Source organism: Dendrobium catenatum, unplaced genomic scaffold (assembly GCF_001605985.2).
Source record: "Dendrobium catenatum unplaced genomic scaffold, ASM160598v2 fragScaff_scaffold_579, whole genome shotgun sequence".
In the NCBI taxonomy this organism is placed as follows: Eukaryota; Viridiplantae; Streptophyta; class Magnoliopsida; order Asparagales; family Orchidaceae; genus Dendrobium; species Dendrobium catenatum.
This window is the reverse complement of record NW_021319041.1, coordinates 213,943-240,281: the sequence shown is the minus strand read 5'-3', so window position 1 is coordinate 240,281 and position 26,339 is coordinate 213,943. Positions and strand designations below refer to the sequence as shown.

Below are 26,339 nucleotides of genomic sequence, written 5' to 3'. Positions count from 1 at the left end.
AAATAGATAATTAGTGTTTTGTAAAATTACAATTTCAGCTTTTTCATCAAAAATAATGAAACTACCCATATATTAAACTCAAATATACTTAATTTTTTTTACTAACATAAATGAAAATATATATAGAATTTTAAGTAATTTTTTTTCTATTATCAGATATTTAACATTAAATTTGAGTAGATTTAAAAATGAACAACTTCTTGATTAATATAAATTAGATTTAAATTATTTTATCTCTTTATAACCTCTCATATTCATTAAATGTAATAGTATCAAAATTTTGTACTTGAACCTAAGTTGCTTATTAAAAAAACAATATGAATCCAACTTTTTTTTCAGTTAAGGTTATGATTCTTACTTTCCTTAGGAATAGTCGTGTTAATAGTGGATAATGCCCTTCATGGCACCATTCTAGTTTAATCTCGTTTTCTTTTTTCTTTAAGTTAGGATTTTTCTTTTTCTCTGAATTAGACGTACTAGTGGTGGACAACATCCTTTGTGGCGCCATCTTAGTTTGAGCTAGTTTTCTTTTATTTTAGGATAGTATTTTTCATTTCCTTAGGATTATACAATCTAGTTGTGAATAACACCCGTTTAGGCAGCATACTAGTTTAATCAAGTTTTATTTTTCTTTAGGTAAGGATTCTTCATTAGACGAGCGAGTGGTGGATAAACGCTCTTCTTCGCAAAATCCTAGTTTAATACAATTTTATTTTCCTTTATGTTAGGTTTCTTCCTTTTCTTGGGATCAGACGTGCTAGTGGTGGACAAAGCCTTCAAGGGCACCATCCTAGTTTAACCCAATTTTTTTTCCCTTTTAGGTTAGGATTTTTCCTTTTTGTAGGATTAGACATTCTAGTTGTGCACAACACCCTTTGTTGCACCATACTAATTTAATTGGGGATTCTTTAGTTTAAAATTCTTCTTTTCTGTAGGATTATGCGTACTAGTGGTGGATAATGCTCTTCGTGGCATCATCCTAGTTTAATCTAGTTTTTCTTTAAGTTAGGGTTCATCCTTTTCGTAGGATTAGACATTCTATTTGTATAAAACGCCCACCATACTTTTTAAATATAGTTTTCTTTTCATTTAGGGTATGATTCTTCCTTTCCATTGGATTTGACATGCTAGTGGTCGACAATGCCCTTCGTAGAACCATTTTAGTTCAATTCAATTTTCTTTTCATTTAGGTTATTATTCTTACTTTTCTTAGAATTAGATGAGCTAGGGTTCGATGACGTGCTTCGTGGCATTATTCTAGTTTAATCTAATTTTTTTTCCTTTAGGTTCTAATTTTTCCTTTCCTTTGGATTAAAAGTGTTCGTGGGGGATAGCGCCCTTCGTGGCACCATCCTTATTTTAATGCGGTTATTTTTTTTTAGGATAGGATTCTTCCTTTCTTTAGGATTAGACGTGCTAGCAGTGGACAATGTCCTTCATGGCACCATCTAAGTTTAATCCAAAATTCTTTTCCTCTAGGTTACAATTATTTCTTTTTGTAGGATTAGACATGCTAGTCGTGTACAACGCCCTTCATAGCAGCATACTAGTTTAATCTAGTTTTCTTTCCATTTCGATTAGGATTCTTCCGTTCCTTAGGATTAGACGAGCAAGTGGCACCAGGATAGTTTAATCCAGTTTTATTTTGCTTTGGGTTATGATTTTTCTTTTTCATACGATTTGACATACTAATGGTGGATAATGCCCTATGTGGCACTATCCTAATTTAATATAGTTTTCTTTTATTTTATGTTAGAATTCTTCCTATCATTTGGATTAGACATACTGTGGACCTCATTTTTTGTATGAGGTCTTTATAGGATCTTAAAATCAAATTTAAATCAATTCAAGCTTGAAACCCATTCAAACTTTAATCCAATCCAGTTATGAATCCAAATTTCAATCCAGACCTTGATTTTATCTTTGATCTAACTCTAAACCTATCCAATCATTTATGATTACCTAAATGATTATAAATGACTTGGATAATTCAATATCACTCTTTCAAACTCAAAATCCAGATCAAATCCAAGAATCCAATCTGAAATCTTAAGTCCTAAAGGCCTTTTTCAGTGAATTTTTAAATACTTCAAAACCCAGTCAAATGACCTCTGATTCAGAGTCTATCACTTGCAAAGTGATAAGACATATCTCTGTAGACAACCCTTCGAATTTGAGCCCATTCTGAGGTCTCTAACCCCAGAATCTAAACCAAAATCCTAAGGTTGTAAAACCTTCAAATATTTACAGTCTATGCCACTAAACCTGCCACCCAGTGGATTTTGACCTTAGAGCTTCCTCCAAAGCCCTAATCATTTCCAGACCATTAATCCTGACATATTGATCAATAAATTATATTTTTGCTGGACTCATTTCAGCCCCCAGTGGACCTAAGGTTAGAATGACCAAAATACCCCTTATGGGTGTGAATATTCACTTTTAACCTGACCCGCTACGGCTTTGACAACGGCACGTGATGCACTTTTTAGGTTTGACAACGTCTGACAGCAACACAGGCTGGCAGTGTTCGGCAGCAGTAGAGTGCAGTGGGCAGCACTGACGTGCGGTGGGCTCGATCGCGGGTCCTTGACAATGGCTGGGTAGACGCGAGTCTTGCGACTGGGCCCTAGCGCGCTATCACTCTCGACAGTAGGATCGCGGGCAGCCAGGCATCACCGCACTGGGCAGACGAGACTCGACCAGGTGATGTGATGCTGACGTCGCGTCATGCGTGGCACTACAATAGCGAGTTAATGTATGCGGGCTGAACGATGTAGGCAGATCGAGCAGCCGGGTCATTACTTGTCATTTTTGGGTTCCCTTGTCAACCCGACCCATTTTTTGAACGAGTTAAAAACTACAACCCGAACCTGACTCGTTTCAAATTCAGGTCAACCCAAATCCGAAATTATCATGTTGGGTTTTCAGGTCAGGTCAAATTTAACACCCCTATACAGCACTAAACTTGTGACATTGTGTGATGAGCTTGTGATGTTGTAGGCTAGACCTTCATGCATTGTGGCGCTACACTAATATATAAATATATTCTCCACTCATTGCCCTTACTCCCTCTTCCGTCAGGGATTTCCGTCGAAGGAAAAAGGAGAAGGTGGAGAGAAGGATAAGAGAAAAATAAAAAGCTTGAATTGTAGTCACCGATCCATTTCAACATTTTTACTAAAATTACTCATATCATGGTAGGTGAGCTTAATCATATTCTTATTTTCAAAGATTTTGATTTTGACCATCCAACTTCGAAATTGATTTTATTATATTTTTTTTTTCAGATTTAGTGAACTTTGACCATGTAACATTTTGTGTTATAGTATTGATTATTCTAGATATTTAACTAGATGATTTTATAATTTCATCAAATAAAATTAAAATTAATGTGTTTTATACGATTTTCTCATAATAGAAATTTTGGCATTTTTAATACAAATATATTAGTAATATAGGCATTATGAATGAATATGAGTATGTGATTGAGTAATACTTGGTTTCTATTACTATTATAATATTGTGATAATAGTATGTGTGAGGATAAGTAAAGGCTGGCTTTAATGATGTTAGTTGAAGATTGACCGACATGTACTTGGTTTGATGTTATCCTCTATTGATTAATATGATTCACTAATTGAAAGTCATAAAGAGTTACTACTGTGTTGATGGGCAAGGCAAGATGAATTTGTTTAATTGGCCAATGATTACTAATTATTGATTATTGATTATCGACTACTAGAAAAACATCGCTCAAGCAACAACTCCTTACTTATTAAGCGTGATTATTGGAATAAATGTTACTGCACTACTTTTACTATTCTATTTTATTATTCTGCTGATTACTATTTTATTGATACTTCACTATTTTATTGTCACTACCATTAGTTTTTTAGATACTAGTACTTAATATTACTTATGATTCAATGTTGTAGTTACCACTACCAAATCATTGTTTATTGATTAATGATTATAAAGCACATGTTTCCTATACTTAGCAAGTGATATTGAGCATATGATATAAGATGCTGATTGGATAATGAATTATAATGATTTAAACTCACATGTATAGTGATTTGATTATACTACATTATTATGGATTTTGAAAGTGTGGGCTCCGAAAATTCAGCTCCGGCCGCCGCCCGCTTTTCTTTTTATTCGGCGAGGCAGTTTTAATTGAATAAGTTCCGAAGTAAATTTTGAAAGGCAGATGAGTTTGTAGATAAGACACTACCCAGAGATTTCGCCCTCATTTTGTGAGGACTTTATGATATGAGTTCTGGTTTCCTATAGGCGCAAGCCCCTATAGATAATTACCCCTCCCGATCACGAGAGAGAACTTTCGATTAAGGCTAGTCGTCAATCAGATACATTATATCCATAGATATATAGTATCAAGCGTATAGTAGTAGCAATGGGTTTGGAAATAGTTGGAGAATTTGAGAATTTGGAAAATTTGGATGTTTGGAAATTTGATATTTAAAAAAAAAATTTCACCATCGTGTACTTAAAGCGGATGGTGGGGGAATGGATGATGGGCTCGATCAAGATCCCATGGTTCCATCATCCCGGGCTATCGTGGTCCCTGGTCTACTTAGTCAGAGGAGGTAGTCGACCCAACCTGACAGAAGGATCCTTGTCGGCAGCTATGGGTTGCTTCATCCAAGGAGACCTTATAGACTTGGGATGAGTATTTGCCTAAGGGGACAAATTTGAATCCACTTTAGCTAACAGGAGGCTTTGTGCCCTATTGATCATATCCTATTGATTCATATCTCAAGGATTTAACGCCACTAAGGAGTGTATTGGCTTTGGCCATAACCGCTATCTGTGGTGCCATTTGGCAGCAAAACCACTCGGTTCAGAGGGCCCCGGGTCATAACCGTTTACCTGCAATACCATTTGGCGGCGAAACTGCCGGTTAGAGGACACGTACCACGTCCTTATTGGCAAGAGATTGTTTGAGAATGGATCCTAGTGATATTTTTGAGTAGGCATTTGGCTTTTTGTGAGCTAGAGTTTATTTGAATTTGTCCACCCTGACAGACTGTTGTGGAGGGTGGATGGGCTTTGCTTTAAGTGTTGATGGATTCATTTTAATTTTAAATATTTTTTAATTTTATGATTTTTGTAGAGTTTTGGATGGAGTTTTGGGTTTTTTTTTTAATTTTTATGGGTATTTTGGGTGGAGCTATGGACTTTGGATATTTGAGAGGCATTTGAAAATATTTGGGAACCCCTCCGGTTGAGATCTGCATTCAACACGGCCATCATCGGGGTGTTTGGGGTCATTTTTCTTTTGTTGATTGAATCTTGTCAACTCTATCAAATTATCGATAGAGGATCGGATTTCGTATGTTTTATGCCCTTATTAGTGAATTCGTATTGTTATAGACCTTGAAGGCCTAATATGAATGTATTAAGATAAATATAATGGTCGCCACAATCGTATATTTGTTTGTTGGTTCAAACCCTGTCGACGTCTATCGATCCATATAGAAGGATCAGGTTCGAACTTGAATTCACTTATCAACCCGCGCAGCATCCCTAGACGTCACGTGTGTACCAATAACACGCTCGCCGGGGCCCATACGAGTTGAGATTGTATTTTCCCCTTTAGTGTACCTATGTATATACAATTTATAGAGCACGTGCAGAGGTATTTATTTCAGACTTTGTTGGAACCTTCTATCTGCTTTTACGAATGTTGCAGATCCGGTGACGTGGCGTAGCAGCTATTGAATAGAGTTGTTCGCTGCTTTATACAGGCAGACCGTCGTACACTATGGTTTCTTTCTACAGGTGAATCGTAGTGCACTAACGAGTCTCCTGCTTTGGATCGTAGGAGCTTGCACTTGTTGTAGTCTTTGGCATTTGTTTGTAGATTGTATGTGATATTTAGTGTGTATGTCGAATCCCTTATAAGGACCCTTTACTCTTGCTTGTAGGGAGCTAGTATATTTTCTTAGTACAGGATTATTACTGATTATAGGAGTATTATAACATTCACTACATGTTGTTGAAGATATCAAGGCTGAGGAGGTCGGCGGCATAGGCTTTGGATTCGGCTGGCTCTGCGTGACGAAGGGAGATCGATCGAGGCTGTGGTTTAAGGCAGAGTTTGGTCGGAAGGGCTTCTGCGGTTCTAGTGTCGGGTCGTTGGAAGCACGAAGCAGAGCCGGAGGGAAGTGAGTGTGGAAGCAGTCGTGTGTGTAGAGCTTAAGCCTCGTCTCATCTGGCTTTTAAAGACGAGAGGAGCGTCTAGCTGGAACGGGATTGGGCAGAAAACATGGACTGTTCGGTGCCGTGCTACTGTGATTTTGGGCGATTTCGGGAAAGTATCGCGGGATTCAGGTACGTATGCGGGATTTCTGCTCTCCACTATTGGTCTTTACATGGAGGTCAACAGAAAGTTTTCAAATTGAAGTGATAAAACAAACCCGATTAAGCCTCAAAGTTAAAACTAACATGCAGCTTTCAATGAAAGCCGTAAGATCTATCCAAAATCTAAACTAACATGTAATCAATGTTTTGTTAGCATTGGTAGATTGAGATTTACAGTATTTCTAGGATGGTGGAATCATAGATTCTTGATCAGGTCAACCTCTACCCCTCACAAATGAAACTAAAACTTAAATTTTGAAGCTATACTAAATGATTCATCCTTAATCGAGAGTTCTCACCTACGAAGTAAGATAGATAATTAACTATGCGGGCTTGTGCTCATAGGAAGTAAGGATCCTAATCTAAATAAATCTCAATAAAATCCTTGGTAGAAGTTTGATTAATTAAAATTCAATCTACCTCAAGGAAAATAGAACCCTATGCTTGAAAAGCGGGGTTCGTGCTGAGTGTCATTTTTCTTGAGCGAACAGTATCTAATATTTTTTTTTTTTGAGAATTTGTTGTCCTTTTTTACTTAATTAGTTGAATAGTGCATGTTCACCTACATGTATGATATACTAATTATTGTAAATTTACTTTGCTCATCATTATTATTGCAAGAATATATTAAAAAAATCATGTTCCTTCTCTTTAAGTTCTAATAACCAAGCAATAAGGTTTTCTATATATTATATTAATTATAAATGAAGTATATAATTTATTTAACATTACTAATTTAAAATAAATACTATTTACATTATAAAAAGTTTATTTAAAAACTATGTTTCAAAATATATAGTCAATGATGTAAACATAAGAACTAAGAATTTCAACTTATTTAATTCCACATCACTTGAGAACTTCCCTTTGATAATTTTTATATTGCTTTTTGAGTTTAAATGAGATAAGAACTCACACAGAGTAATGGAGCCATATAAAATATTTAGTTCAATTTTTTTTAAATAAGCATTTTTAAATTTAGATTAATTTGTTAAATTATAATATTACTTAAAATTGTATGCAAGATATATTAAATTAATTTATTTAATAATTTAAATAATTAAGAAGTTTTACCGGCCGGCTTAAAGGGAATCATAACCGGTTTATCAGTTCGCTAGTTGAACTGGCGATTCTAACCTGATTCGTTTGGCTTGATACACAAACGATTTTTTAGGTTGAATCGGACCGGCCTTAAGACCAATAAATCCCTTGATGTGCATGCACCATATTTGATGTGCTCATTCATTAAGCCTCATTGAAAGGGCCATCAAAATAGATGACTAGAAGTTGAACATTTATTGGGATGGTCATAACGGAAGTTATTAATTAATTAATCAGGCTAATGGGAAAATATAACTTAAAAAATGGCTAGGATTTACTTAATATATTTTTAATCTAATAAAAAAAGATATTTCTAATATATTTTAATCAATTATTTTTAGGCCTACGTCTACCATTCTTAACATAGGCTAAATTTAAAACATCCACTCTTCTAACCAGGTCATCAGAAGGTCGTTGTTTTATGTGACCAAATCATCCAAGTCGGCTCTCTCTAATCTTATCTGCCACTATAGCTACTCCAACTTTTTCACGTATATATTCTTTTTGCATTCTATCTGTAAGAGTGAAGCCACTCATCCACCTAAGCATACCTTATACAATATTCAATTGTTATCTTTGGATGTTAAACATGGATTTTCTTGTCAACTTTAAGTTTTATTTGTTGTGATTAAATTGATATGCAGTTTTCTTGCTGTGTTGATGTTCGTGCTTGCTTCATTTAATGATTTGCAAATTTTCTTTAAAATATTGGAATGTTTTCTTTATCTTTTGAAACCCTTTCATTTTGGCTATTTATTTTGCATTTTAATTTTCAGGGCCAACAATTGCCATATAGTTCCTATTTCTTTTTGTTTACTAGTGATAAGATCACTTGTGAAAATGAAAAATACTGTGGGCCATTATACTGGAAGTCATGGTTAAGGGAGCATCTATTAACTATTGAGAGGGAAAAAGCTACATTTCCTCAATCATCATATAGCCATTATGAAGGTGTGTTTTTCATATTTTTCGGTATTACAGCTTTTATTAATTTTAAATTGAACATGTTTCAAGGACCAGCTACTGCAGATTTCATCTTTCAATATCTGTTTGAGCTTGTCAGGTATACTTTGATTTAATGCCATCAGTTTTCTTTCTTGCAGGGGTGAATATATTGCTAGGCTCAATAGCTTACAGTTTAGTTATATTTCCTGCTTTTGACAACTCCGAAGTTGATCCTCTCGTTGCCTTTGGCATTCAGAACCCTAAACAGGGCATGAAAATATTTCAAGCTGCTCTCTTCTACATTAATAATCTATTGAAATTTGAGAGCAATTCTTCAAAAATACTTGTATGTTATGTTCTTTTATTATTTATTAAAATCTACTGAAAAAAGTAATGAATCCAAGTTAATGAGATAAGGATCAAAATGGTCCCCAAACCATTTACAAAGGCTTGACTATTTAAAAGTGTCATTTTGCCCCCTTGACATTTTAATCAGGGATCTAAATGATATCATGGAAGGACTAATTTGGTATCTATTTAAAGAGTGAAGTGTCCAAATTGGTACTTTGATATAGTCGTTGACAATTGTTTTCTTTCAGAAAAAGTTAGGGGTTCAATTTGATTCATTTCTCCAAAGTTATTCTACTCTCCTTTTCTAGAATAAATTGTCACACTCAACGTGAAAAGGCACAAGGTGCCAAGAAATACAATAGTTATTTATTCCACAAATAGATAATAAATGATGCTATGACTATTATAAACTTCATTATGATGATAACTGGCATTTATGGTTACCATTGCATTGTCATATGAGCTGACAAACTCAGTTGATGTTTTTGAATCACAGCACCATAGTTGTTAAGCTTACTACTATTTGCCCTGGCAAGATCTATTACCTTGAAAATTTTGTATTTTATATTTATCATTTATAAAATATAACATTATGTTCATGGTGTGTTGTGTCTTATTTTTTATTGTTATTATGTTGTGTCACAGTGTTCGTGCCATGTCTGTGTTCATGTGTATGTGTTCGTGCTTCATGGGTTTAAAAGTTGAAATTATGCCTTTTTTAGTAATTAATAGTTTAATACTTAATTTGATTGAGTAATTTTTTATTATATTAATTGTATTTGTTTTTTTAATATTATAAAGTTTCTTTTATAATATTATACCTTATCTTGTGCTTCCTTATAATAGATAATTGTAGGAATTTTGTATTTTATATTTATCATTTATAAAATATAACATTATGTCCATGGCGTGTTGTGTCTTATTTTTTATTGTTATGTTGTGTCGCAGTGTTTGTGCCATGTCTGTGTTCATGTGTATGTGTTCGTGCTTCATGGGTTTATCCTATTTCTTTGTTATATATCTCATTTCCAAATGTGCTAAGTTCTTAGACTTATGATGCATCATTTATTCTTTTTTGTTTAGATTTTTATCAAAACATTTCCTAAGGATTTGGTGTATAGTTTAAAAAGCCAAAAAAACAAAATACTCATCATCAGTTAGTTATGTAGTTTATTTAAACATCTTAGGGTCTGTGAATTTTTTTGATACAGATCTTAGATGAGATTCACAAAATTTGGCGAGTAAGGTCAAATTTGCGCGCAATGAACTTTTATTAAAAATTAATTGTCCCTTTAGTTTATATTAAAAAAATTGAAAGAATCTTGACAAATGATTATTTAAGCATTGTTTAACAAAAATCCTGCATAGATATTAAGGATCATAAAAGAGTCGTATGTTCGATCTTTAACTCACTCTATGAAAAAAATTTAGATTGTTTGACCTTTGACAATATTTAATCACACATGCAATCATAACTAAAATAAAAGAATGGGAAAAGAGCACAGGAAAGATATCACCGAATTACAATTAAAGCCTTGCACTATTACAAGAAGATAACTTCAAAAAGAAATAGGTTATCTCCAATTGCAACATGCTAGAAACAATCACATCCAACTAGTAATTATGCAAAATGGAAGCAACATTATTCAGTAGACTATTAATGTTAGTTTTATATGTATGATGAACCTTTTTAACAGCCATAAGTTCTATATTTATACTGAATAGCCTCAAGATTGTTTGATATACATTATTTTAGTGTCCTATGATGGCCAATTAGTCTATTATTTTGTACCATCGACACTATGTTGAAAGATAACTTACAATGATTTTTAATGTACATTCTGTCTACTTTTCAGTCCTATATTTCTTCTACTAGAACTTCAAAGTTCAAGCTTTTTGTTACACTTCCTAATCAATGGTAACTTGTAAACGAAAAGAATATAAAGTTGACGTCCTACCCTGTGTCAGAGCTTGTGTGCAAGAATAATTTTCATTCTTATAAGTTTTGTGATTACCTTAAAGTAGCTGTTGTTTTTTTTTTTATAATTTTTTTAAGTGCATGCAGATGCATAGTTGTGCGCTCAAATTTCATTTCTGATTATAATTGTAATTTCTAGATCACTGCATGCGGTGGCCATTCATTTGCTGTGTAAGTGATAGGGTATTTCAGCATTTGCAAGTAAGGCATCTTTATTATCTTCAACTTCTAGCTAAAGTTTATGAATGTTTATTGTGTTAAGTGTTAATAGAGTTGAAGATTTTCATATATGCATGCTTTAGAAGATTTTGAATTATAGTTGCTCCATGGTTAGAATGTTGGAAGTTTCTAAAATAATTTAAAAAATGTCTTCTCGATAGGCTAAGTTCCTTCAAGTATTTCAAATGCCTTATTAGAAGTTAGAACATATGTTAATGCTAGGAGACCAACAACTATATCAGTTCAGGTACGTTCAACATCTAAAAGCCTTCCATACCATTCATATGTTCGTTACATTCTTCAGATTTAGCAATGCTATCGCAGCCAGACCTAATTGGCCAATGGTATCACACTCCAAGGTAGCCTAAACAAGACCCCATTAGAACATATCCTTATAAAAATCAAATATCTTAAACTTTGCCCTTCTTTTTCCAATCACTCAGCTAAATAGTAATCATTATGCAAATCAATTACGACCAATTACTAAACATGTCATAAGGAAAATTTATGTCATATGTTTCATCAAATTTTGAATTTTGTACACAAAGCTACTGGTTTCATTGAAAAACCTCAAAGATTGATGTTTATAATTAAATTAAGATTTTTTCTTTAATGATTAATTGTAAGATATTTCTTAATTAACCTTCATAATTTGATTATATGAAGAAAGATATTTTGGGTCAACATTATTACCAACCCCTCGTTGTTAACTGCACCTTATAAACTAGTATGATGGGTGTGCTTGAACATCTTTTTGAACATCAGCCTGTATTCCTTAATATTACTAGATCACTTTCCTCCCCAATCTTTTTGAATATCAGCCTGTCCTAAGAGTGTGTACAAAGTGGGATGTCGGTTTCATTCTACAGAATACACAACTTTGAATGAATTTTTGAATACTTAATATCTTAATTTTTGTATTACATATTTGATTTTTGTATGTTAACTTTTTCTTATAACTTCATGAGTTTTCAATCGACTTTATGGTCTTATTTGGACTTGGGAGTCTGATGGCTGTTTTTTTTCTACCTATACCAGAAAAGTAATATTTTAAGGGTCACATCATGCTACTATACGATGCATCCCTTGAACTATTTGACTTTTTAAAGAGAGGAGAGGATCTAATAACATTATTCAAATATATATGGCAATAAACCTATAATGATAGTGTATTGCTGCTCTCATATGAATCTATAACAAAACACTTCTCGACATTGCCATGTTACGTACTTCTAACAACTGCTGAGCAACTTATTTATTGTATAGCATTTATATTTCTTGAGATAATATTTAAAGCCAGTGTGACATATTTTTATATTGAGAGTTTTTTTTTCATAAAAATGAGTACTATATTTAATTGAGCTAGCATATCAAATGTAAGTTGTATTTTTTGTTTATGCAATCCCAGAATCAGACTTCAGGTATTGTACTGGTAAGGCTATTGTGCATCCCCAGTCTTCAAAGGTCATATTGGTGAAGCATTATGCATTGGATATGGCTTCTTTAAAACTAAGTCCTTCAGAACATCAGACATTTATATTTATAGGTTAATCTCCTTATTTTAGTACTAAACTGCTTATTTCTCTGCTGATTACTCTTTTACTTTATCTCCATGGTTAAATAAATTACTCTTGAGACAGATATTATAATACTATAATATAAGTTATCAACGTAGCTGTCTATATGCAGTGATGTGGATTTAGTTGTAAATTAGCTCGGGATTTAATGAACATAAAATCTGCAATATTAGCAATGAAGAATTGAAGTTGGAAGATGCCTAATTGTGTGTATTTTTTATCGAAGTTCAAGAGAACTGACTGTATCGTGTTGTGTCAATTTCTATAATTCCTCATTGATCACTTTTTTCAACTCTTAACCTTCTTTTTTGTGTAGGGTGTTCTGAGTCCAAAAACATTATCAAATTTTGAGTGTCAGGGAGATTTGTGTTAGTGTAGCTGTTTCAGTTCGTGATGTTTGCAAGGACAATTCGACAGGGGTGTTGACCTCATACTTTCTGTGTCGGTATAGCCTAACCAAAACTTGTTTTCATATATTAATCATTTTTTTGTATTTAACATTTTTTGGTTTGATATGTTTTTCAGTCATGCATTGAGAGTGAAGATTCCACTGTGAAAGCTCTTGGCCTACATAGTCTTTCTTCGCTCTGTGAAGCTGATGTTGTTGGTAAATTCTTTGACTCTAGGTGTAGTAGCGCTTCTATTTGTGCCATATTGCAGTTCAGAAAATACCTACTATTCTTATAGCCAATCAAGCTGGAAGCAATGTTGTGCCTAACTTGGCTAATCCATCAATGGCATGATCATTGCAACCGTGCATTGAGCATGCGCTATCTGCTTTTAACTGAAGTGCTTTACCTCCTAAAATATCTTGTTCTTTTATGTGGATTATATCATCAACATTCATAGGGAATGATTGATTAACTGTAGCACTAAGGTTTAGGCAATCCAACTGAGCAAGTTGTTTAAATTTTCTTTATGGCTTGGATAGATTTGTTTGGCTTATCGAAAAGAGCAGTAGTATGTTGACCTCTATATATATTTCACGGTCAATTTGAACAAATGTGATTTGAATGAAAATCAATCGATGCAATGGTGATCTATCGATGCGACGAAGAGTTAAATGAACGTGAAACACCTTGTTCATAGTTAAAATTGCTCAAAGCGTTGTCCATTTATAGAAAATGCTATATTGACATGTTTATAGTGCTGAATTCATGAAGACAGCAATGCTTGCATACAAGATGAGTATGTGATGATAAACAATGATTTACATATGTGACCTTGTGTGGCCTAAATGTCATTCATTTGTGAAACAGATTTCGCCAATGCTTTCGGAATATCAAAATTGTCTTGAAAAAAACACATATTTCTAGAGTACCAGAGTAATATGAAATTCAAAGCTTGTCTTTAACATTGGTTGCCACCTAGTTGTTGCTGTTGTGCATTTCCCTAAGGCTGATTAATCTCCTGTATAACCCCATCGATGACCACTTGTTGGAGAATTTTTGTATCCTCAAACGGATTGCATATTTTATAATCGGGCACGGCATAAGAATACGATATATTACCCCGGAGGGTAAAAATACAATTTTCTTATGGGCTCAATAACAAAATTTACAATTATTTAACAGAGATTCCCACACTCAATGTTTGATTGAGTGGGATTTATTTATTTCTGGGGTACAGACATCCCATAGGGGCAAGCCCCTATGGTTAATTATATCCCAAGTTTGATTTGGGAAAACTTTTAATTAAACTAGTGGTTTTCTTTCTTTGGAAGTCATCTAAATATTGGCTAAAATTGATTTTTGTTGTTTTAAAATCCATGAAAGTCTTGCTTAAAGGTTTGGTCTTTAGGAATTTCAAGGAAGAGGGTTGATCAACTTAGAATCAAATTTTTGGAGTGAAGTCCAAGAGAAGGTAAAGTAGGAGCACTTGATTCTGAGGGAAACTCAGAGGTGCTCGGACTATCCTATGTTGGGCTTTACATTTTAGCAATCTAAATTTTGGTTTAAGTTGAACTTTTTATTAGAATGTTGGGGCTTATATTCCTTCAACATATATTGTAGGAACTGCCCGAAGGATGAGGGCTTATAGGGTGATTTGGAATCAACCCATGCCTCGGACATTAAGACTAAGGTGAGGACTACCGACAGGTAGTGCCTCGAACCTAGATCTAACAAGTGCAATGAGGGACTTACAAGCTACACCTCACAAGAGGCATAACCCGCCCGACCTCTGGATTTATTGTCCCTCCCGGAAGGGATTACCATCTAAACTCCCCCTAATCGCTTTTAAAACCATGTTATTCGATCTCAATGTAAATGTAGAGTGGTAGGGTTGTTTTTATTTAGAAGATAGGTCTTACAACTTGGCTTTGAGGCCAAGATGCCTTAGTGTGTGGTATGCAAATGTTGACTTATAAAGAAAAAGACTTTTGTTATCTAATCCTTAAGTGAGGGCATTCTACATGCAACACATTTGGGCTATGCATGATTGTTTTAATTTTTAAAACTTGGCTCCTTGAAGGGAGCCATGCAATTTTTTTTACTTGAAAAACATGGAGCCTAATTTGATTTTATTTTTTTAGATTGCTTACATATTAAGGGGTAGAAAACTTAGTTTTTATCCTAAGAGCCTAACGTGATCAAGTCCAGGCCACACCCACAAAAACAAGAGAAGAAACCAAAGACATGCATTTCTATTGCGCACCCAATAAACACTTCAACACATGCTTTTGTATATAAATAAAGATAGAAATGTAAATAATGTCCCAGTTATTACAAACATGTTTGGCAGCTGAGTTGCCTGCCATTATACAACCCAATTATATTTACAGACTCTACTTGTGGGGGTCTTCAAGCTTTAACAATCAAGGAGGTCTTTGGGCTTCATCTCCAAAATGGTGCATTCTCCTTCGATCCTCCCTTCTTTTCAATCAAACCCCACAAGTTTTACATCCTAGATCTAATCAAATACATGATATAAAATAGAAAAAAGACTCAAATCTGCAAAATAGAGTTAGGAGGCAGTTTCTATAATTAAGCATGTAATCATCTCAAAATTGGCCTAACACTTAGAGTGCTAAGTGCTAGGCCCCCTGCTTTTACACTATTGGTCATGTCTCCTGGGGGGTTTTAAGCAGCGCCTGTAAGCAAATAGCATTAATAAAATCATGACATTTACCCCCTTCTTGGACATGACATCCTGCACAGAAAAGCATTTATATTTCTATATTAACCACTTATGGGCAAGTGCCCACACGCAGACAATCCAAGGGTAATCAATCCACAACATCAATCACATGCGCACACAAAGAAAAATCCTAATCCTAGCATGCCTAAGGGGCTGTGCACCTAAGTGTGTGAGGCTTCTGTGGTATGTCGCACTAAAAGTCCTTCTAGAATTTGGGTCTAAGGAAGGAGTGTCCAACATGTGACTTTTGGGCCACTTGTTGAGGGAAATTCTCCTTAGCTTTTGGAGCCAAGAAGAAGAGGTAGGAATCTAACATTTAGCTTTTGTGCTAAATGTTGGAGAGTTCCATTTAGCTTTTGGAGCCAAAGAGAGGAGAAATCTCCTACAACTTTGGGGTTGGAGGAGAATTGGGGAGAAAATGCAACTTTTGGGTTGCAAATTCATGAAGATCTTCAGACATTTTGATGTCCAAAGAGAGAATTGCCCCCTTCCAACTTGGGTTTGGAAGGGCAAAGAGAAGTAGGACTTGAATCCTAAGCTTGAGGTGAAGTTACTTGTTATTTTTGGTTCAACAAGTACGATTATTTGGGACAAAATTGGATCACTCAATATAGGTTGAGTGAAAGTGGGCTTCATACAACTTTTGAGTTGTAGGAAAAGTAAAAGAACATATGGCTTTGAGCTAAGGTAAGGAATTCCTTAAGACTTTTGGAGCCTATAGGAGTAAAAAATGATTAATAACTTTAAGGTTACAAATCAAGAAGGTGGTTCCTTGAATTTTTGTATTCAAGGAGGAATTTCATTTTCTTAATTTGGGTTAAGAGAAATGAAGAGGATTTTGGTGGTTTCCTACAATCTAGATTTGTAGGAAAACAAATAGTCCAATGGGCAATCTAGAGATTGCAAATTGGAGGAATTTCTTTGGACATGTGGTGTTCAAAGAAAAGAAATGTTTCATCCTCCAATTTTGGGTTGGAGGAGAAAAGGAGATGGGATGTTCACTCACCCAATTTGGGTCAATGAAATAAGAAAAATTCCTACAATCTTTTTTTGATTGTAGAAATAAGAGAAGGAAACATGCAACTTGTGAGTTGCAAATCCACAAATGTTCCTTAAACTTTTGATGTTCAAAGGAACAAATTCACTTGTCTAATTTGAGGCTAGGCAAATGAAGGGGAATTGAGAGATTTTCTACAATTTAGAATTGTAGGAAAAGAAATAGACCGAAGTGCAACTTAGAAGTCGCGGATTAGAGTGGTTTCTTTGAACACTTGGTGTCCAAAGATGGGATTCATCCTCCCAATTTGGGTTTTGGGAGCACAAACATGGATTCAGATTTTCTCCTACAATCTTGGCTTGTAGGAAAAGGGGGAGAGAAATGCAACTTAAAAGTTGCAAATCATAGGGATCCTTTGAACATTTGGTGCTCAAAGGAGATGAGTACATTCTCCTAATTTTGATTTTTAGGAGAATAAGATGGTTTTCCTACAACTTTTGAGTTGTAGAAAAGGGGAAACCATGTGAAACTTATAGATTCCACATTCATGAGTGCCCTTGAATTTTTGGTGTTCAAAGGGGAGACGACCATTCTCCTAGATTTGGATTTAGGAAAATGAGAGGACTTTCTACAACCCTTAAGTTGTAGAAAAGAGAAGCAACAAGCAAATTTTGAATTGCATGTTGAAAGGAATTCCTTGGGCATTGAGTGTCCAAGAAGGAGCATTCATTTGCTAAATAGTGGCTAAGCAAATGAGGGAGACTAGGATTTGAATCCTATGTCCAAAAGATTATTCATTGGTTTGTGTTCCAACAAATAAATTATATGAGAAGCTTTCTACAACTTTGAGGTTGAAGGAAGAAGATGGTTTGTTGGTTTTATGTTCCAACAAAAAGGGGGATAGCTTAGAACTTAGTTTCAAGCTATAATGATTCATGTAATCTAACGCTTGGAGCTTCAAGAACGCTCCAGTGATTGTACATGGGAGGGTAAAAGAAGGTTCATAAGTTCTCTTATAATCTGGACTTATAATAGATTATGACTAGAATGCAACTTGCAAGTTGCCGATTGAATGTGCACTTTGGACATTTAGTATCCAAAGAGAGGTTATCATCCACTTAAGTTAGGCTAAGTGAATGGAGGAGGGGGACCTAGATTTAAATCCCAAATCTAGAGGATTCATTGGTTTTGCGTTCCAATGCATGAGTGATTTGCTAGGCTCCTTGTAACTTTGGGGTTAAAGGAGAGAGATGTGACTTTGAAGTTACAAAATCTCATGAATGCTCTTTGAGTACTTGATACTCAAGGGGAAGGTCATTCACTTGGTTGGAGCCAAATGAATAGGGATAGATGCTCATTTGTTAATTTTATGACTCAACAAATGAAGAAACGCCTTAGGATTTGGTTCTAAAGTCTAGATGATTCATACAATGATACATTTGGAGATTTGAGATGTCCCAAATAATCATGTATGAGAGAGAAGGATTGTTGATTTTGTTTCAACATTCAAATGGAGGATTACTTAGAATTTGTTTCTAAAGTTTGACTATCATGTAATGATAATTGATCGGAGCCTTTGGAGACTTCGAATTATCATACATGGGGGAGTGGAACATTCATTTGTCAATTGTATGTCTTAACAAACGAAGGATGGAAAAGATGGGTTGGTTTTATGTTCCAACACAAGGGTTGATAGCCTAGAGTTTGACTCCAAACTACAAAGATTCATGTGCAGGAGGAGCATTTGGAGTATTAGACAGTCTCTAAATACAACACATGAGTAAAGTGTTTGTTGATTAGATGGTTCAACAAACTAAGTAAGAGAACTTGAGAGTTTGGTCTCAAGTTCAAGTGATACACACGATGGACATTTGGAGCTTAGAGAAGCTCCAAAATATCACTTACGGAAGTGCATGCATTTGTTGATTTTTGTCTCAACAAAAGGGAGATGACTTAGGACTTGTTCCTAAAGTCATGATGATTAAAGTTGATGGATTATTTTGGGGCCTTGGGAGGGCTCCAAGATATCCAAGATGAAGGGTAATGGACAAATGCTTATTGATCTTGTATTAATAAACAAAGTGTCACAAACCTAGGATTTTGGTCCTAAGTCAAAAGGTTTCATGCATCGGAGTGTTTGGAGCCTTGAGGTGCTCCAAACCATTATGCATGGGAAGGGAAAACTTGATTGGAGAATTCCCGATTCATGAAACGATCTCCAAATCAATTTTGGCATGATTTGAGAGGTCGGATAGGGTGGACATGCTCCTACGACTCTCCTAGAAAGACAATATATGATATCATCTAAGGGACCTAAAGACATAGGATGGAATGTCATTAGAAATCCTATGGATAGGCTCTAAGAATTAGTTTTCTAGAGTCTAAGGGGAGCCTAAGGGTGAAGGCTTTCGATTGTCTTTTCGAAAGCTTCACCAAGTGCCTAAGTTATGTGTTAAAACCCTTAACCCATCAACTTACAAACTATACTAAACATGTCCAACAAACTTCCAATATATGATGGGGTGCAATCTATAAGCTCCTTGAAGCCATAGACCACCCCATCTTTGCTTTACAAGCATCCATAAGTTTGGTGGGCATATTCAGGGTTTTGCAAATTGTAGGTACAAGGATCATAGCCATAGACATATAGCGAATATTGCAAGCTTAGTTTAGCGTTAAGAAATGAGAGCATGTAAAAAAAAACTTTTTCTTTTTCGCTTTGCCTTCCTAAATTTGGAGTTCAATAATATTTTCCAATCAATTCATTAATTGTAGAGTTTGTAGCATGAATTAAAAGTGCTCATGAACAAACCCTAACCTCATAAAAAAAATGATTGAAACACATGCTTGAACGTCTAACAAATTTAGAGGAGATAGTGGATGTCATGGCGGTGTAAAACTAACACATGCATGTGCTAATCTAGTTGAAACATACAAGTTTTAGGGTATGTTAACGCGTGCCACTCTTAGACAAGAAACCTCGCATTTCTACATTTCATTAGACATTGGGCGAGCTACTAAACCTAAGGTTTGGTCAAAGGCAAGAGTACTAAACATGACATGGACATTATTTTCATGCAAAAATAGGGACGTTGAACACAAGTCCAACGCCCCATCGCCACGCCGCTATCTTTTTAGCCCTCACATGAGAACAAATCATGGAAATTTACTTAATTTTCATGATTTAAACAAGGGGACAGCGGATATAGGATTTTAGTAGAGCAAAAATTGAAGTTTCTAAGGACCTAGGGCTTGGAGGCGTCAACCACATTGCAATTGGCCTTGGGAGCTTTAAGGTTTCGCCTAAGTTCTAGTGGTATACCTTCCCCGGGTTGTCCAAGCGCTCCTATCCAAGTTCCAAGCTTTGTCCAAGCTCCAAGTCGCTGTCCAAGGTATTCTGGACATCGCCGCTGCTGTCCAAGCTACTCCGGAGGGTGGATTTGTTGTACAAAGCACTCTCGACAGCAGTTTTCAGCGTTTGACAGCTCTCGAAAACTGTATGGCTGCTGTTTACACGCTCCAAACAGCAGATTTTGCTGTTTGACAGTCTCCTGGAGCTAATTTCATCGTCGAGAAGTCGCCGGAGTTGAAAGAGAAGGTAGGAGAAGCCTTCCTTTGCTGTTTGGAAGTCTCCAACAGCTGCCGACTCGCCTCGAGGTCGCCGGAGACGAAGAAGGAAGAGAGTAGAAGCCTTCCTTTGCTGTTTGGAAGTCTCCAACAGCTTTCTTGACCACTACGAGCTCGCCGGAGTTGAGGAAGGAAGGTGTAAAGACTTCCTGAAGCTTGCGATCTTGGAAGCTCTGGCGGATAAGAGGGACGGAGCTCTTGGTTGGTCTGGCCGACCGTCCAGGTGGAGTCGGAATGTGGTTCCGCATGCGAGAGGGAGGCCGGTCGTAACTTCTGCACGCGAGAGGGAGGCCGGTCGGGGCTTCCGCCTGGTGGAGTCGCACGAAGGAGGGGATTCGCCTCTGCTCTCTCGCTCGCTCTCTCTGTGTGTCGGGACGGGCGAAGGAACAGAACAGGGGAGCCGAATGAGGCTCCCCACTCATTTCGTTTACTTAGGGGCGCCAGCACAGAGCCGAAAGACGCCCCTGTTCGGTCCCATCTTACAGCCTCGTTGCGAGAAACGAGAGAAATATCTACTCGAGTAGATTTGGCTGCCATTTGAAATGAAATTGAGTGGGATTTGGAGCTCAATCTCAGCACTAGATCTCAAAGAGATGGCTTGAAAGTTAAATTCAGCCTAAATTAACAAATTAAGGCTGAAATTGAGCCCGGATTTAACCTGATCGAGTCAATTTCATGAAATTGAGCTCGAATCGGCGCCGAATGGTGTCGAATTGTGTAGAGTTGAGCTCGACGACGCTCGACGGGGTTTGATTTTAATTAAAATTATTTAATTAAATTAAATTAAGGTTCGATTTGAGTCAACTTCGTCTTGACGACCTTCGATCGAATCGATCGAGCACGATCGAGCCCAATCGGGCTCGATGCGAAAAAGTACGTCAACACCACTACTCCCTTTACTTACAAAAATCTACCTCATCGCCTCAATTCCCTTCCAGCTTGCCCGTCCCAAACAACCTTCAGTATGCAACCTGCCTGTCCACATGCAATCGCTCTGTTGCCTGCAAGCCATATATGACCCTAAATTTCCACCTAGCTCCATGTTGTAGAACTAGATGCGTATGTAAATATCCAATGTTGAAATTAAACACCTTAGATTAGAGCAATAATAATTATTTTAATTTATAGCGAATTCAACAGAGATTAAATACAATAAGAGGGATGATGCAGCTTAGGCCAAATTACACGATAATTATTTAGGATCATAACATTAACCAATTCAATCAAGCTTAGAATAACATGAGGGATTTTCAAAGGAAATCCATAAATTAATATTTAGACTAGTCACTAGTTGGGTCCACTCACTCATACTCTCAATAAACCCTTCTCACATGCTTTAGGCAGCAGTACAACAATTCTGGATGTTTGGATAATGATCGAATAGTTCCTGGAAGTCAGGACAGTAACTATACAACTAGTTACTGGACGGCGGGATAGCAAGTTGTCACGTGTTGGAACATCTGGTCAAAGAGCTAGGAGGTCATGGACAACAAGGCAGCAAACTATTGCGTGCAGGAAATTCTGGACTGCAACTAGGATGATTTCCGGATGTAGGACAACAATCTTGGTGAAGGTGAAAACCTGAAATAATCGATGTATAGGTGGGAGGGAGGTTAGGGGGGCTAATTAAAAGTGGTGGGGTGGAGGTAGGGCCGGCCATAGAAGAGGGAAAGGGAGTATTTAGTTGTAGAACATGTATTTGAATCAAAGAGGGAGAAATCTGAAATTAAATTCAGATTTAAGGGAGGAGATAATTAGGAAACTTTATTTTAATTTCCCTAAAATGAAAGAGTTAAAGAGGGAATAAGGGGGAGGGGTGGCTAATTGTCTTCTTAATAGGAGCTCCCAATTGGGAAGGAAACAATTAAAGAGAGAGAGAGGGGGGGTTCAGCCGAAAAAGGGAAGGTGTCCATATACGTTGAATGTGTCCACATGCGATGAATGTGGATTTAAAATCAAATCTTAAGTAATTTCATATTTGCAAGAATTGGGGGCTTTCCTAAAATAGGTTTATATCAATTAGGAAGGGTTTGAAATTCATATTCATTTGAATGTGAATTAGAGACCTTCCAAATTAATAATACGATAAATTAGGAAAGTAGTAAATTTGGGTAACTTTAGGATCTCGGGATGGGGGAAATGGTTGCCGACTACTAGGGTTTAGAGGTGGAGACCAGCAGCTTGGGTAGGAAGGAAGAGGCCAATAGTTATGTGATAGGATGGGTTTGGGGGGGTGGGTAGGCAGGAAGAGGCCAATAGTTATGTGATAGGATGGTTTTTTTTTTTTTTTTTTTGGGGGGGGGTGTGCTTGGGTATGGTGGTGGGGTTGATTTTGGGTGGATTTGGGGTGAGGCCGATGTCTTAGAGGAGGAAGGGGAGGACTGGTTAGAGAAGAGGATGAAGAAGATGGAGTAAGAAGAACATGAGCCCGAATGCTTCTTGCGGCTGGTGCTTATTTCATTGCCCTCACCTTGGGCATTCAACTCTCACATAAGCTCACAAGCTCTCCAAGAACACAAGTGAAAAAAGAAATCTCATAGTAATCATCATCCCCTCTCAAGAAGACAAAAGGGATATAAATAACCAAGTATAGTAGTAAACATCAAAAGACAAATGTGCCCCTCAGGCGTCACAATAACCTACCCCCTCAAGTGAGGGTAAAATCAGAAACAATACATTAATAAATAAAAATATAAATAATAACTCAAAAAAAGATGCAATCGTGGCCGTTGATTTCCGATCCCGTCTCTGATAATCCCTCCACTGACAGATGTCCTCATCACTCCAATTGTCAGACAACCTACTTGTCGTATAAAATATCCCATCCTTGCTTCCACCTCGAACCTTCTTTGACTAAAACCTATCATAGTCTCTTGATTTTCCTCCACTTACAACAAAATAGCCTCCTGCCAAAAATATTTACTGCCACTATCGTTGTCTCCTCAAGCCTCGCGAAGGTATAAATTCCTAGAACTTAAAAATATTTATTAGGTAAATGAATACCTACTTGTTCCTTTTTGTTGTGGTGGGATAGAAGATCCACAACCGAGGTATCTCACAACACCACCATGTTTTTTTAAGTGTAGTGGGCATGCCAAGACCTCAAATTTCTCCTTTGAGCAGGAGACATTGGGATAATTCCCAATTTTTTAGTGTGCAAGGAATTAAAAAAAAGCTTAATAGGTACCCGAAGACCCACTCACATATTTCTTGGCATGGTGAGATTGAAGACTTACGGCCATGATGTCTTGCGACATCACCCACTTGTGTATTTTTTGACACGGTGGGCAGGCCTAGCTCTTTCACGACCCAACCCGAATGGTCAATTTAACGAGGAGGGAATTCAAAGTCGTACCGTAGAATAATTCAATACAATTCATATTAAAATGCCCTTAAAAAAATAATAAAATAATAATAAAATAATATTAAAATGGCCTTGAAAGTATTTGGTAACTGTTGACATTTTTTTGTTTGATCCAACTATGTAACACATTGACTGCTCTTCTATATTACTATGTGGGATTATTATTATGTATAAGTTTCTGTTGTCTTTGGCCTTCCATATTTGTTTCCTTTCATACAACAAAACAACAACAACATCAAGCCTTTAGAGAGAGCTTTTTTTATCGACTTTTCTCTTTTGTCTGAAGTATTTCTATGCTAGTTGAGTTTCACTAAGGGTTGGATGCCAAGATACCTTACCCCAAGTTCCTCATTATTGCCATTCTTTCTCTTTGGTCTTGATACTTGTGATTTGGTAAGCTAAGAAAGATTCATAACCTAAATCAAATGGTATGACTCAGCTATGTTTCTGGTTTTCTCTTTGTTTAATTTTATCCTTGCTTTTATAACTTTTTATTAGTTGATTAGAATGTTTTACGAATGATCTTTTTTATTAGATTTAAATGAGAATTTGACTCTTAATAGCACACAATGGAAAAAAAAAAGATTTATGTAGCATCTCCTACATAGTGAAATAAAGGTTTGAAGTCGCTGTTGTTGTTATTGTTTTTATAACTTTTTATTTACAAGTTATCTTCTATTTGTTGAATTCTTGTTTCAGGATCATTGTAATGTTCTTGCATAACAAAGTGCATCACACTGAACTTTGAGGCCTTTCACATTGTCAGTAGATTCATGTTGGGTCAGCATTAAACTGAATTATCGTAGAATAGTTAAACATGTTTTAGGCTTAAACTCCTATCAAGTTAGAGAAAAGATTTTTGATTTTTCATTAATTGAGAGATGCATCTAATTTCCCATGGAATATTATAAAATGTATTATTACGGAGTGTTACTATTGGGTTAATCTGTGGTCTACTCGAAAAATACATGGAAAATAAATTCTAAATTATTCTTATACCCCGACACCTTCCTATCAAGAGCCAATTGTTTTTAAATATGGTAATTGGTGTATTTATCTTAAATAAGGAAGTTAAAGCCTCTTTTTATTTTATTGAGTTCAGTAATACATGAAAGATGCTCTTGAAGATCACTAATACATATGCAATTAATTTCCTTGCTAGCGTAAACTCTAACATGCACACACAATCTTTATATCATGATTGTGGTGGCAATTTAGTTATTGACTATAATGCAGGTATTATTTTGATTATTTTCATTATTTTCATATTGAAATGGATTTGATTTATTTCTACCCTTTCGCAAAGATATATTAATGGCATGTTTCCTCTTCCTTCTTGTTAGATTTCTATACAGCATGGGAAGTTGTTGCAAAACATGTCAACACTTACACTGAAGAACCTGTTGTTGCAGCTGGGTAGGAATAGTCCAGAACACCATATTCTTTATTATAGTCGCTTCATTTATAAATTTTGTTCTCACTATTATTGTTTCTTTTGTAGATTTGGTATATTTTGACTTTGTATTTGCAATATATTCTTAAAACCTGTATGCTTCGTTGCATCTTTAATTTATGCTACCAACTCTACTTGGTTAAATGATTCATCCAGATTCCCGGAAATAATCTTGGCGATAACCAAACTTCTCAATAATTACTAAATCAAGTTGGCTTACTTACAACTTAAGCAACATGTTCTAAAACCTGTAGACTCAACACTTGCCCAAGAGGTTTTTTTTTGCAGTCCTAATTGATATCTTGTAAAAATAACAATAAAATGAGAAGGAAAACATATTAACACAAGATAGGAATGATTTTTGGATTATCTCTTCAATAATAATGTAAGATACAAATGATCTACTATTCGAGAGGTAGATCAGCTTTGCACAAATCCTAGACACTACTAGGAAACTTGTAAACAGACCCTAGAATTCAACAAAATATAAATTTCAAACCGTAGACCAAACTCTCCTTCTCCCTTAAATAGCATCTAACACAATACACAATTGAAACATTCTTGATCAGCATAAACAGAAATAAGAAACTTTCCTAAATAATTAAACCCTTCATAAACATCATAAACATAATTAGAAAACCTTCCTAAACAATTAACCTCTTCATGAACAACATAAACGCAATTAGGAAACCTTCCTAAATAGCTCTCCCTTTATTAGGAACCTTCCTAGATAGCTCCCCCTTTGATTAGTAACCTTCCTAAACAATTACCCCTTAATTAGGAACCTTACTAAACAACTCCCTCTTGATTAGGAACTTTCCTAAATAATTCTTCCTTAATTAGGAACCTTCCTAAACAACTCCCGCTTGATTTGGAACCTTCCTAAACATTTTGTGAAGTAAATCCTTTTTTATTACAGTATTGCTTCTATATTATTCTATTAATGACCGTAGGGATGCGGGTACAATCTATGGTTCTAATTGCATTTTGAAAGTTGGGATAAAATTGTTGTTTTGATTAGATGAAGGAATGACAATCTATTTCTACTGTTGGCAATTTGATGGACTCCATAGCTAAAGGAAAGTATTACTCATGGCACTTGATTGAAATACCGACTTCTTGTTTTGAGGGAATATTGAAAAAACTCGCACAATTATCTGTTTGTATGTACATGTGCAACTCCTTCAAAAAATATTCTTATTTTT

At 35.7% G+C, this 26,339-nt stretch overlaps 1 protein-coding gene and 1 long non-coding RNA gene across 4 annotated transcripts; both read left to right on the top strand.

Moving 5' to 3' along the window:
* Nucleotides 1-6,289: 6,289 nt before the first annotated feature.
* On the top strand, nucleotides 6,290-9,338 carry LOC114579626. Its single transcript, XM_028694842.1, has 5 exons — nucleotides 6,290-6,354; nucleotides 8,130-8,151; nucleotides 8,262-8,436; nucleotides 8,589-8,776; nucleotides 9,278-9,338. The coding sequence occupies exons 1-5, from the start codon at nucleotides 6,290-6,292 to the stop codon at nucleotides 9,290-9,292; spliced, it is 465 nt and encodes a 154-aa protein (XP_028550675.1). The 3' UTR covers nucleotides 9,293-9,338.
* Nucleotides 9,339-9,501: 163 nt separating this feature from the next.
* Nucleotides 9,502-25,094, top strand: LOC110111867. 3 transcript variants are annotated; one of them, XR_003700712.1, is made up of 4 exons: nucleotides 9,502-10,960; nucleotides 12,387-13,000; nucleotides 13,081-13,162; nucleotides 25,025-25,094. It is a non-coding gene; the product is annotated as an uncharacterized LOC110111867 (long non-coding RNA). The 3 variants fall into 3 exon arrangements; XR_003700713.1 differs by lacking the exon at nucleotides 9,502-10,960 and having other exon boundaries at nucleotides 11,528-12,524; nucleotides 12,872-13,000; XR_003700711.1 differs by lacking the exon at nucleotides 9,502-10,960 and having other exon boundaries at nucleotides 11,528-13,000.
* Nucleotides 25,095-26,339: the final 1,245 nt, after the last annotated feature.

Coding starts and splice junctions, on each gene's coding strand:
- LOC114579626 (XM_028694842.1), top strand. CDS start 6,290: ATGGACTGTTCGGTGCCGTGCTACTGTGATTTTGGGCGATTTCGGGAA. Junction 6,355..8,129: donor GAAAGTATCGCGGGATTCAG/GTACGTATGCGG, acceptor ATTGATATGCAG/TTTTCTTGCTGTGTTGATGT. Junction 8,437..8,588: donor ATCATATAGCCATTATGAAG/GTGTGTTTTTCA, acceptor TCTTTCTTGCAG/GGGTGAATATATTGCTAGGC.